General features: G+C 40.1%; 1 protein-coding gene across 1 annotated transcript in view; it reads right to left on the reverse strand.

Moving 5' to 3' along the window:
• LOC115432007 (protocadherin-16-like) overlaps window positions 1–12922 on the reverse strand; it is a 107271-nt gene extending 94349 nt beyond the window's left edge. The window contains exons 1-2 of the mRNA XM_030152765.1: window positions 12507–12922; window positions 2122–3942 (exon numbers count right to left, since the gene is read on the reverse strand). Coding sequence (XP_030008625.1) covers window positions 2122–3921 — 1800 coding nt within the window. The 5' untranslated portion in view covers window positions 3922–3942; window positions 12507–12922. The remainder of the gene's footprint in view (window positions 1–2121; window positions 3943–12506) is intronic.
• Between the last annotated feature and the right edge of the window lie 671 nt (window positions 12923–13593).

The raw sequence follows: 13593 nt of genomic DNA on the forward strand, positions 1-13593 counted from the left end.
AAAAAGAAGGCCAAAATAACTATGGAAGCATGGACAAGAAGTGCAAAAATTGGTGATGTTTATCCCTTATGGCATGAATAATGATTTTTGCATCTTGTTCCCTATCATTATGAACTAACTTCACACATTTGTTATAAAACTTACACTTACGGCATACAGTTTAAAATTAAGTCTTGAGTAGATGCACAGTATAAACTGCTGGATAATGGTGTAAGTGAACATAACTTGAATCCATTATGTATCAGATATGTGTATTTTAACGGTGTTGTGGTTCTTTCTTTACGGATCCTTGGTCTAACAGTTGTATTTGACTTCTACACTATCCAGAAATACTGCAGCACTGGGCACTGTTTGAAGACTAATAACGTGGAACAGACTTAGGGTTGTGGTTTCTTAAATGCTGTTTTTCATGTCATATTTGATTTCCCTTCTTAAGGATGGCCTATTTTCTGTGCAGTAGATCTTGCAAGACTGATTGCTGTTAATAGGCTTAAATGCTTATTTTTAGTTATGCATTTCTCTCTACACGTCTACTTATAAAATCCCCCATAAACCAAATGATGTATAAGAGAAACATGACACAATATCATTGTCACAGCACTGCGGAGCCAGACTACATTAGAATAATCAAGGACCGCTGTGCTGGTGACCTGCAGGGGAAAAATACTCAGCCACTTCAAACATCTGAATTAATGATCACAATACCATTATTGTTATGTTTTTTGGACAGAATTGTGTATGGAAAAAGGGGACATAGGGAATTTAATATGCAGAGAAAAAAGGCCGCCATCAGATATCTTGCTGAGATGTTTGGATGTAGAACTGGCACCCTGAGTAAGAGCAGTCTGTTCTCACATGGCCCGCCAAGCTCATGTCTGCAGCATCCAGCCCAGCCCAGGAGAGACCAAAGAACAGGGTCTTTGAAGAACTACTTCACACTTGGACTATGCGAGACCACTGATCAAACATGTTGTAGTCTGAGAGCTGTCTGAGAGCAGGTAGTAAAGCTCTTGACTCTGATGTCGAAAGTTTTGTTTTTTTGTTTTCTCTCATCGTGAGAGAGAAAACAAAATAGAATTCTCAGACATTTTCGGAGAACTTCAAACCAGCTCTTACTTATACTGGAAAGAGTGATCTTAGACCTTTAAGTTGTCCAAAAAATACATTTTTAAAATTATTTTTTGGTCCGCTTTTGAAATTCAATAATCAATTTAAATACATTCCACTTTCTCCTTATCCTTGTGGTTAGTGTGATTTATAATTAGGGGACCTCCCACAAGAAACCCTCATAGCTTCTATTTCTGCATTCAAGCCAGGAGTCGCAGTGAGGCCGCCTTCACCCCTCCCTCTCCCAAGGCCAAATCCTGGGCCAAGATCCCGTCTGCTAGGCCCTCAATCTGAAATATACACTGTATCCAAGTTCTTAAGCCATGCAACACGACTGCAGACCCTTGTGAAATAGACTTTGTACTAGTCTGTATACCTGTTGATTTGAGAAATAGCTTAGATAACTCAAACAAGAGATGAGATGTCTTTTTGTAAGTTCTGCCTTCTTAGTATGAGGGCCAAAAACAACTTAAGAAAACAATATGTTTTAATGAAACTGGTCTGCAGTCACTGGGGGTGCTGTAATTTGTCTGAACTTTAATTCATCTTGTTGTCTATGGCCATTTTTTCTCACGCTCAACTAGCCTAATTAAGGTGCCTTTTGAGAGTGAAGTGACATCTATTTCTTTGGATAAAGCCCTGAATTTGTCTCTGCCTGTGAATATGTGAAAAACCCCTTTGTGCCTGGGCTGACGGAGGACTTAACACCGCCTCTGTTACCCTGGAAACCTTTTGAGAGGTGAAGGGGAGGACAGCCAAAGAGACAATCATCTTGGCCTGAAACCACAGGTAAATCCTTACTAAAGCTGTCCAATTTAAACAGCTTTACTGTTAAAAAATAATGCTTCATAGCGGAATGAAAGGAATCAGTCTAACAATATTTCTTCCATATCTAATAAATTTCCATTTGCTGCGCTATTCTCTATTGCCCCAAGGTGAGTTTGACACAGAAATAAAGAGTCCAGTGGCCAAGTGTGGGAGTTTGTTTACCAGAGGGAAAAAAAAACATCCTACCTCCAAGATGCATGTTCCTGGAGCAGTATTCTCCTTGATGGATACATTGTAGAAGTTCTTCTCAAAAACAGGTTCATTGTCATTTATATCCTGAAGTACAATATTCACCACCGCCGTTGACGATAGCGGTGGTTTTCCTCTATCTGCGGCCACAACAGTTATACTAGGATAGGGGTTCTTTTCATAATCCAGCTGAGAAAGAGTGGTGATAATCCCCGTTACTGAGTCTATACTGAACCAGCTGGAGTAAGCACCTTTGTCTTGCAGGATGCTGTAGTTAATGTCTCCATTGGGGCCCTGGTCTTTGTCTCGAGCTGTCACCTGTAACACAAAGCTCCCCGGAAACACAACTTCAGGAATGACTTGTCTATAAACTGGCTGATCGAACAGAGGAGGATTATCATTGACGTCTGTAACTTGGATGACGAAGGAAGACTCGGCTCTGAGAGGCGGTGTACCTGAATCTGTCGCCATCACCCTAAGCTCATAGGTGTCTCTCTCCTCCCTGTCCAGAATCTGGTCCACACAGATTAGATAGATGATACTGTCTTTAGTTGTCAAGGCAAACTTCCCATCTCCTCCCTCGAGTGACACATTAACATTGGCGTACTCTCCATAGTCTGGGTCAGTGACGGAGATTCTTGCAACATACTGGCCTGGCTGCGCCCCCTCTGATATTCTGGGAGATCCGTCCTCGCTAAGGAAGATGATGGTCATGGTGGGCTGATTGTCATTGTAGTCTCGGACATGGATGGTGACGAAGGCGTTGGTCACCTCTGGTTGGGTTGCGTTGTCTTGTGCCTGGACCACCAGCTCATGAACTCTTCTCATTTCAAAGTCCAGAGGCTTGTTGAGGGTGATGATACCAGTGCGAGAGTCGACGACAAAATACCGGTCCGGGTCACTTTGTCTCCTGTTGATCTCGTACAACACCACACCATTATCGCCTTCATCAGCATCTGTGGCAAAAACCTGTAGAATGTTGCTTCCAGGCTGGAGGTTTTCAGATATTATCGCATGGTAGCGGCTCTGGTTAAACACAGGAGCGTTGTCGTTAATGTCTTGTATTGTAATATCTAAAGTCATCTGATCGGTCCTTTTAGGAGAACCACCATCGAAGGCCTCCAAAGATAAAGTATAGGTGGACCTTTTCTCTCTGTCTAGAATGGCATTGACTACCAAGTCCAGATAGAGAACCTCATTGCTTCCCCTCCTTGTCTCCAAGGTGAAAGCCTGACCAACATTTCCATCCTTGATAAGGTACCCCTGTGTCGTAAGCTGGCCTTTATCAGCATCAACAGCTGGCTCAATAGGAAACCTGGTGCCGATGGCTGTCTGTTCTGGGATTTTAAAGGTTGTCCGTCTTCTCTGGAAAGTAGGGGCGTGGTCATTTATATCATTCACCTTGATGGTCACCTCCACCGTCACGCCTGTCATTGTGACTGCGATGAAGTTATAGCGATCCCTAACTTCCCTGTCCAGGACTTTGGCGGTTTTAATAATGCCTGTACTCTCATCTATGTCCAAATCGCTGCCTACTCCTGTACCCTCATGGTCTGAGATAAAGTATAAGGACGCCGTGATGCCAGGAGGAAGTCCCGCACTGATGTCCCCAACAATTGTACCCGCGGGTTGTTCTTCATCTAGCTGTAGCTCAAGGGTTCCCAAGACCATCGGCGAATGGACAGCGACAAGCTCCAAGGCCACGTACACCATCAGCATGATCCCTCTGCTCCACCAACCATCACGATGCAAAGGGTCCATTATAGACTTCCCAAAACCCTTGGCAGCTGTCTTCATTTTGGCTCTTTTACTTTAAACCTGGAGAGGCAGAAAGAGGAAAAGTTGAGCAATATCAAAACCTGACAACAGCAGAAACTAAAAAGGTGTATTATTTCTGCATTGAAAAACAGAGTAACTTACTACAAGAAAAATAAGTAAATGCCTAAAAACACTTTCCCGTATGTATTATGGGCTCTGTTCCCAACCACAGCACATACAATATGTCCTGAATGGGACATTTTCCTACAGTTTTTACCTCACCAAATAAGTCAACACCTTGTTCCACCTACATACCAAAAAGTTCCCCTTTGCAAAAGAAACATCAAAACCACAGTCCACAGTATAGTGCCTCAGATGGGGAGTCTTTGGCTGTCACTACTCAACCTTAATTAAAAAGGTGCCAGTCTCGCTTTTGCCAGGCTACCCAGTGTGTTAACCACAGCGGAACACTCTCATGTCTGAGCGGGAGTCGCAGTTCTTGGATTTAATATTTATGGGTTACCACTTTCGGCTTTCGTGGGGTGATCATTTTTAAAACACTTTCTGGAAAAAAAAAAGAGGGAAAAAAAAAAAAAAAGCAGTAAAATATTGAATTCTCCCCAAGCAATCATATCTATCTTTCAGAAACTACGAGAATTAAGAACTAGAACATTAAAATCAAAGGGAAAAAAATTTAAATATGGAAATGTTCAAGAGGCGTGAGTGTTAAAATTCCTGCATTAACAATATGCACACTCTGGCAGTGTACCCGCACCGCTGAAAATGATCTGTAATTGAGAATGAGAGACATTGTGAAGCAATGTGGAAATTGTTCAACAAGACTTGTCACCATCTGCTGAATAATCCAAAACCACCAAATGTCTGGCACACAGGAAATTATTGTGTCTTTTTTATTACAAAAAGAGAACGACTTCCAATTATCTGTGGTCCTGTCTCACTGCGTGTAATTCACAACTATTATGACTTGTTCGCAGAGTAAATTTAGTTAAGGAAATGTATCCTACCCTGTGTTATAATCTGTGGGGTTGAGTTTCTAGTGAATCTACTGTAGCTTCTCAAGGCTCCCTCCAGTGGTTTAACTAATACCTGCAAAGAGGCTTTCCCAAAACATCTGTAAATGCGTGCGAGCACGAGTGTATGTGCGCTGAATGCTTCCCGTTTGTCCCTGAACACGGTGTGGTGGTCCGTCTCAGCCGTGGTGGTGACAGTGTGTTTGAGTGACAGAGTAGTACAGCAGAGTTGAAGGGCTCCATGCAGTCTACCTCGTTCCCTTTTTTTGGCTCTGCAGCATTGTAATTGAGGTCTGTTGGAAGATGGCCATAAGCACATAGGATTCTGGGGCTAATTTCAGTCTGCTGTGATTCAGAGCCTGTAACACTAAAAACGCTAACATCATGAATTGGTTTCATTTGAAGTTAGCCACTCTGAGAATCACTTAGTCTGAGATATGAAATGAATGATAGTGTTGTTAATAGAGCAAATGGGTGTAACTAGTACAAGATGATTTAATAGCTTTAAAGATTAAAATAAACTCCAGCTCAATTTGCTGCATTTACTCCTAATTTCTTTTACTTGCAGAGGGATCATATTAATTCCAACTGACATGATCCTAAAGGCAAGCATTACAAATTCACTATTAAATACCATATTCGGGGTTACTCTGTGTGTGTGCTTTTCTTGGCAAAAACAACAGCACATCCGTGACAGTCTGAAAATCTTGACAGCACTTGAACTTTTAAGTCTCACTATTGATTTACACTGTAACACTGGGGATGCACTTTTACAAAGCCTTCTCCAAAGCACAAAGGATAACTTTTCAAGGCCAGAATCTTTGTCCAAATGCCACAACTGAAATAATGCACTCTCTGGTTGAGCTACAGTTGAGGACCTCTGCAGAGCAGAGCGGGCTAATGGATATAGCAGATGCAGTCGGGTAGGCTAATTGCACAATACCAGGTTAAGAAAGGCATACGGTTAAAAAAAGAATCTCTATGAAGTTTAAGAAGTATTTCTGCAGTTTAAAGCCAAAACCCACCCTTGTAGGCCTGTTCCGTGCCTGTTTTAACTCAAAGTTAGCAGCCAGTTAGCAGTCAGGATAAAAAAGGTAACAAGTTCATTTTCGTACTTATAGCCTTAGGCAAAGCAATCCGGAAAAAACAGTTCAGAATAGCTGCTGATTCTTGAAAGCTATTGCATTTAGTACGCCAATCCCATTGTGGCTTGGATTCAGATGTTTTCCTTGCATCAGTGTCCTAGATCATGGTGAGTGGCTCTGTCTATGCATTGAACCTTTGTAAGAAGTTTTGTTAAAATTATATAACAACTGAGGGATTAACCCCTATGTACTTTCAACAACAGGTTTTTTTTTTTTTTTTCCCTCTGGCATGTGTGTCTAGCAAATCATGAACACCTGACTGTTAGCAATAACAATAGCGTTGACCCAGTTTCTTTTGAATCCTCTAAACTAAACCAACCAACTAAATCCAAGGTTTCTTGGATTTCCATGCAGAATGAAAACTGGGTTTGAATACAGTGAATATCAGCCTCATTCTGCGAACATTGGTGCAAGCATCATATTCCTGCCAGCAGTGAATGCTTGGAAGACATGGGCAGCATTTCTACTTCTGCTCTGTGGTCTAGATTATGCTTGCCAGGATACCTCAGATACTCATTTTTCATAATGACTAAAAAAAATACATTATCTTATTTATTTTTCTCTTTTCCTCTTTCTGTGATTTTTTTTCTGTTTTATGTACTTCACTACAAGACAGGGAGGCATTTGGCAAAGTCTATTAAAGAGAATGCATTTGAGCAAATACTACTGCCTCCCTCCCTACACATCATAAAAGGTACCAAACGCTTCATGAAATGTGAATATTATTTATAAATGTGTATAGCAAGAGATTCTCCTGAAAGTCACGCTGATACTGGCCAAGTCATCATCAATTTCATCACTTAAGGTATAGATTTAGGATTATATTAGATACCCTCCAGTGATGTGATTCATTGTTTTCATAATCTAACCTGATCCCTGCAGAAATAGAGCCCAAATATTGGCTGAAACATATCCCAAATCGTACACAAAATGCTCCCAAATGCAGAATTGCAGTGCTTCAGCTGCAGCAGTTTAATTAAGACAACTAAATGACTCTCACCACCTAAAAAGCCAAGAGGGACGACTTTAGAGACAGACAACATAAAATAGGTTTCTAATTCCGTGTCATGATTCCAGTTAACTTCGAGAAAAATTATGTGGTTTTTGAGAACACGCCAGGCTGACTGAGGCTCACAGGGGCCATAAAGGAAACCACAGACAGAACTTCAGATTGACTGGACATCAAGATGACAGGCTTAGCACAAAGCAAACTGAAAAGCTCTGAATGTTTGCCAGACATGCCTCTCACAAGTGCTGCATTTCTGCGCCCTGCATTATCCTTTGAAACTTCAGTGGAACACACGAAAAAAAAAAAAAAAAAACGGCCAGGAAAAGCTATCACAGGCCTCAGGCACACATGCACTTCCTGATCGTAACAAACACAATATAGGGAAAACACACTGTCTCTTTTTTTTTTTTTTTTTTTTTCCCGATGTGATGAAGGTTTTTGGAGTCCATAACAAGAGGGATCATCTCTTTCCCATAGCAAGAGCAGCATGACTTAGTTCAGCTGTTTGTGTAAGATGTTCTAGATTTTAAAAAAACACCTTATGTCTTTGAAGATGACACCATCTGATATTGCATTTGGAGTACTAGTGGTTGCATCATTAAAAACACATGTGCATCAGGTTACAGTAGCAGGGGTGCGAGGACTGTTTTTACAGTATTACCACAACCGAGGTTAAAGTTCATTTTGCATGTGAGACGTTGCATGTGCACGATTCTGAGACAGACGGATTGAGATTTGCAAATCTTTTCAAGGAGACTTCAGAAAAATCAATGTTTTGTAGATGATTTGTTTTAAGTGACAGCGTCTGGGCCCAAAATGAGAAAACAACCCCCCCTGAGGTGACAGAACGCTGGCACGACATTCTCAATAGACACGACTGATGTGTACGCTTGACTTATTTTACTGATGACGACACTGCGAGGAGATGAGTAAAACCGCACGACGATTTTCACAAATGCAAGAGTTTAAAAACATTTCTGTGTAGTGGTGGTGTTGTTGTTGTGGCTGTCCTGGGAGAAACATGTCCTGTGTTTTTCACTCCTTTTTTTAGGGGTCTGCAATTCCTGCTTCATCAACAGCATATGCAAGTTACAAAGACACGACCAGTGAAATGATTACTTCATGCACTGCACCAGGGGTTTATGAGCTAATCCTTGGACTGTTATAAAAGCCGTGGAGGTCCAAACAATAGTTTTAGCCATCAGTGCTGCCTTTATGTTCATTCATGTTTGTCACTAAGATATACATTTGAACATAATATGGTGCAAATTAACCCTTAAAGACCCAGTATTACTTTTCTGGCAGTTCCCAAATGAATTTTTGTCTTTATTCAACCTTTCTTAAGTGATTTATCATCATTTATTATAATATTATCATCTGTAATTTGCATTTTTCACTTAATGGCCTATATTTAATTAAGATATTCATGAAAAATCCATGTATCATTCGTTCTTTTCATACTCAATTGAGAATCCACAATCGGAAAACAAAAAAATTACTCCTTATTTCATTATTAATGTACAAATCAAAAATCAAAAAATGAGTTGTTTTTCATTATTTCGATTGCACGCACAAATTAAAAATTGGAAATAAGCAAATGGACCAAATGTCGGGTTTAATGTTGACATTTTTGATATCCGATTTGGTATGACCCGGAAGTTATTGCCGTCTTTTTGTGTTGAGCTAGATAATCATGAGTTTGCTAGTATTCTACAGTCATAGACGACACGGGGGGGGGGGGGGGGTCGTGTCATCGGTTCTTAGTCTGGCCCCGGTTTAGCCCAGCTCGAAGTTGCTTGCCTGGAATCTGTTTGGAACCACTTTGGAACTGGTTTGGTGGGTGCTCAGGCGGTGGAAACACAAAAAACCAGTGCTAAGTCAGGCACTGGCTCCGAACCAGCCCTGGAACCAGTTTGGTAGAAAAAGTGGAGGACAACGTGACAACTGAAAAAAAAAAGAATAAAAAAGAATAATAAAGAAAGAAAGAAAGTGTGGGGGACGGGGGTGTCACGTTAGTATTTTTATGATCATACGAAGTTGGTAACTTCCGGGTCACATCAAATCAGATATCAAAAATGTCAACATGAAACCCGACATTTGGTTCATTTGCTTATTTCCAATTTTTAATTTGTGTATTCAGTTGAAACAATGACAACAACTCCTTTTTTGATTTTTGATTTTTAATTTGTACATGAATAATGAAATACAGAGTCACTTTTTCGTTTTCCGATTGTAGATTCTTAATTGAATATGAAAAGAACGAATGATACACGGATTATGAAAACTCACGGAAAATTCAAAGGTTATTAGATCAAAACAGAGAAAAGGTGAGGACAAAGTGACTTCTTCAGCGAAGATATCAATAACTAAACATAAAACAAGTGTTTCCATCCACTGTCATTGATCCAACTCCATGGGTTTTACTGGTGAATCAATGTTGTAGAAGATGACGGTGTTTCCACATTCACTATGGAGCCTCTGAACGTCCAAATGGTTCAAATGTTCTGACTGTTTGGTCAGCTTTATTATTAATACTTGAATAAGTGACTGAATGCACAATTTTTAACTGAGCACACTTCTTTGGTTTCAGTTAAAATGTACCTAATTTAACTCATATAGACCTAGAGCAACTTTTGTGTCAGTTCCCAAATGAATTTTTCTCTCTATTTAAACTTTCTTAAATCATTTATCACCAGTTATTGCAATATTACCCTGTATATTTTGATTTTTTTCAGTTAAAATCAGGTATTTTCCATTATTTAACTTGTTGATGAAAATCTTCATAAAAGCTTAGATTACAATTGAGGTTTCTTACATCAAAAACAAGGAAAACTGAAGAAGAAGTGACTTTTTAACAACATAAACCAAGTGTGTCCATCCACTGTCATTGATCCAACTCCATGGGTTTTACAGGTGAATCAATGTTGTAGAAGATGACGGTGTTTCCACATTCACTACGGAGCCTCTGAACGTCCAAATGGTCCAAATGTTGCCATTGTTTTGTCAGCTTTATTATTAATACTTGAATAAGTGACTGAATGCACAATTTTTAACTGAGCACACTTCTTTGGTTTCGGTTAAAATGTACCTAATTTAACTCATATAGACCTAGAGCTACTTTTGTGTCAGTTCCCAAATGAATTTTTCTCTCTGTTTAAACTTTCTTAAATCATTTATCACCAGTTATTGCAATACAGTCTACTCTCGTTAAACCGCCCGCCGTTATACCGCCATTTTCACTCACCGCCGACCAAAACCATTGCACAAAAATCCCCAATGCATTATTCCATTAGCTACCGCCATTTCCGCCTATCGCCATCCGCCAGCCCAGTTCCATGCACAAACAACACTTATACCATTGATTTCCCGACCGTTATACCGCCAGCGTGATTGCCATCGAGTACACATAAATTTTAACAATGCACTGAAACAAACGCGCCAGATGCTGATCGCGATAAACTACGAGTAGGTCTACGGAACGGCCACCGTTCATTTATCGCAGAACACTCAGTAGGTCAGGATGTCGGGAAGAGGACGTGGGATTAAGCCAAAGCCTCAAGATGATGGGGTGTCATTTCCCGACACGGTATAATAATGCTTAAAATTTTCCCCCACTTTAAATGATCCCTTACAACATAACAGAATCAAGATTTATTTAGAAACGCAATTAGAACGGGTTAACGGAGGCAGCATAGACATCATATAGTAAAGACATGCACATTATGGATGCAACCCATTGTAACGCCATTTTCGCTATACCGCCAATTTGGCAGTGAACGGAAGTTGGCGGTATAACGAGAGTAGACTGTATTACCCTCTATATTTTGAATTTTCTCAGTTAAAATCAGGTATTTTCCATTATTTAACTTGTTGATGAAAATCTTCATAAAAGCCTAGATTACACTTGAGATTTCTCACATCAAAAACAAGGAAATCTGAAGAAAATAAACCAAGTTTGTCCATCCACTGTCATTGATGCAACTCCATGGGTTTTACTGGTGGGTCAGTGTTGTAGAAGATGATGGTGTTTCCATGGTAACTACGGAGCATCTGAACGTCCAAATGGGATATATCTGATGACCATGAAAAGACGATAAACTGTATTTTACACTAGTAATTTACATGTATCGATAGGATTAGTGGATCAACAGGTATTAAACAGTTTAGAACAGTAGATGCTTTTGGTCGCTTGGGTCTTTATGGGTTAAAAGTACATTCTAAATGGAAAAAAAAAGTCTACAAAGTTGATGATCAGGTGGGTGGATGAATGGATGTGTGGATAAGAGGAAATAAAAAAAAAAAAAAAAAAAAAAAAACATTTCGAGCAACCTCATAGTTTGGTCAGTTTTCTGCATCATGTTATCATAACAGTCTTATCTTTGGCACAGAATGACAACTCCTAAAAAAAAAAAAAAAAAAAAAAAAAAAAATGAAACCAGAGTACTTCTCATAGTGATGACTGTTGAAAAATAAAAGAAGGGAGGAGTCTGCAGACGTCTTTTTGTGTGTGAGTGTGTGGAGTGTGTTCAGACTGGGGAAGGGGAGGGGGGGGTAGTTAAACTGCATAATTACTCCTTGCGCCATGGCAACCATCACACTCACAGACTGAAGTGCGCGGTGATGGAACCCAGTCGAGGCTTAATTAATTTATTAATTGAGGAAAAAGGAACACCTATTCACGGTCAATGAACACAAGTCAGCCAACACAATAACTGTGCCGACATGTGGGTAATCATTTGGTATGTGTGTCCAAGTGGGGGCAAAACGGTAGGCAACAAAAGCGCAGTGGCGTCCGTGGCACTAGAAGGACAGTACAATAACTCTATAGACTGACCAGTGCGCAAGGAATGTCTTGGAGAGGGATTAAAAAAGAAAAAGAAAAAAAAAGTGCTACATGACATGTTGTTAAAATATTTGGCTGCTTTTCAAGAATTGCGCGCAACCTGGGGGTGTTCTGCAGTACTCCCTGGGAAAGGTATTCAGAGTTTGTAACAACACAGATGCGTAATGCCAACATGTCAAAGCGCACTGCGTTTAGTTCAAGATAAAGATAAACAAAAGGGTGTGGAGATAATCTGGAGATGTGTTTTTCTATATGGATACTTGTTGAATTTACAATGAATGAGTGTTTGAAGTGAAAGATGCGCAAATGTGCTCGGTAATACTACTTGTAAATCTCAGCATCAAACAGCTGGAAACCGGGAAAAACGGAACCAAACGTCTTCAGTCCACGCGTTACATGAATCCAATCCTGAAAGTAAGAAGTATTCCGTGTGTGTGTTTGTAGACACTTCGTAAAGTTGTGAAATGTTCCCGACGTAACGCGGATTGGAAACAGAAGTGTGATAAAGTGCGCTGAGAGGCTGTTTGTTGCATTAGTTACTTCTTTCATGTGGAGGAGATCCGTGCGTAAGATGCTGTGATGATGCGTTTACTTACATTCATCCGTTTCTCTCCTGTGTTTCCGAGAAGACAGATTTAGTTTCCAGATATCCAGATTCCTCTCAGTATTCCTCTATGAAGATAAAGTCCAAAGTGGAAGTTAATTCCATGTCAGGAATTCAACAACTTGATCCTCTGCCAGTGGTTGTAGACGTCCGCTCCGTTACGCACGGATAGTCTTGTGGTAAACTCCTGTCTTTATCTTGTTTTTTTTTTGTTTTTTTGGCTTCTTTTTTATTTCTTGGAGCAGAATTGAAAACTAGATCTTGTGTAAACTTTGCTGCTGCCTTTCCTTCAGTGGTCGTTATCAACTTCTCGGCATCCCCTGTCTGTCTATCTGGTGGCGGACACACACTGCTGCAGCACGCTGACTGAAACCAAACAGTGTGGAGCCGCGCAAGGGGCCTCCCTCTGCAAATCTAATTTATTTAACACGTGACGGAGCGCAAACCTCCTGCTTCTCTGTGAGAGCTGCTGCTGCTGTGGCTGCCACAAGGAGACACACTGACTGCGGACATGCACGCAGGTTATTGCTGAACTTTGGTGCCACCATCCTATGCAAAGGGGAACTGAAAATCAGGGACATGTTCGCGGAATAATTACACCTGTAAAGCAGTGCTTCTCAACCGGTGGGTCGCAACCCAATAATGGGTCGCGAAGCTGTTTTCAGTGGGTCGCCGGTGTTGTGCCAAGGTACAGATCCCAGATCAGAATTGTTGCCCCTGGCCACGTGAGCATAATTTCGACTATTTATCTCATAATTTTGACTTTAATTATGACTTTTTATCTCATAACAGTGTTTGTTTGTTTGTTTGATTCAAATATTGCAATAAAATCAAACAACAAAAGATTAAAAAAAAAAAAAAACTAAGTAAACCATTCGAAAAGGAGCAGGATGAAGCAAAATGGCTTTTTATCTCATAATTTCAACTATTTAATCTCATAATTTTGACGTTTTATCCCATAACTGTTTGTTTGTTTATTTATTTATTTATTTCAAATATTGCAATAAAATCAAACAACAAAAGAATTCTATAAAAAAAAAAAGTAAACCATTCGAAAAGGAGAGGGGTGAAGCAAAAAG

Source organism: Sphaeramia orbicularis, chromosome 13 (assembly GCF_902148855.1).
Source record: "Sphaeramia orbicularis chromosome 13, fSphaOr1.1, whole genome shotgun sequence".
NCBI classification, from domain to species: Eukaryota; Metazoa; Chordata; class Actinopteri; order Kurtiformes; family Apogonidae; genus Sphaeramia; species Sphaeramia orbicularis.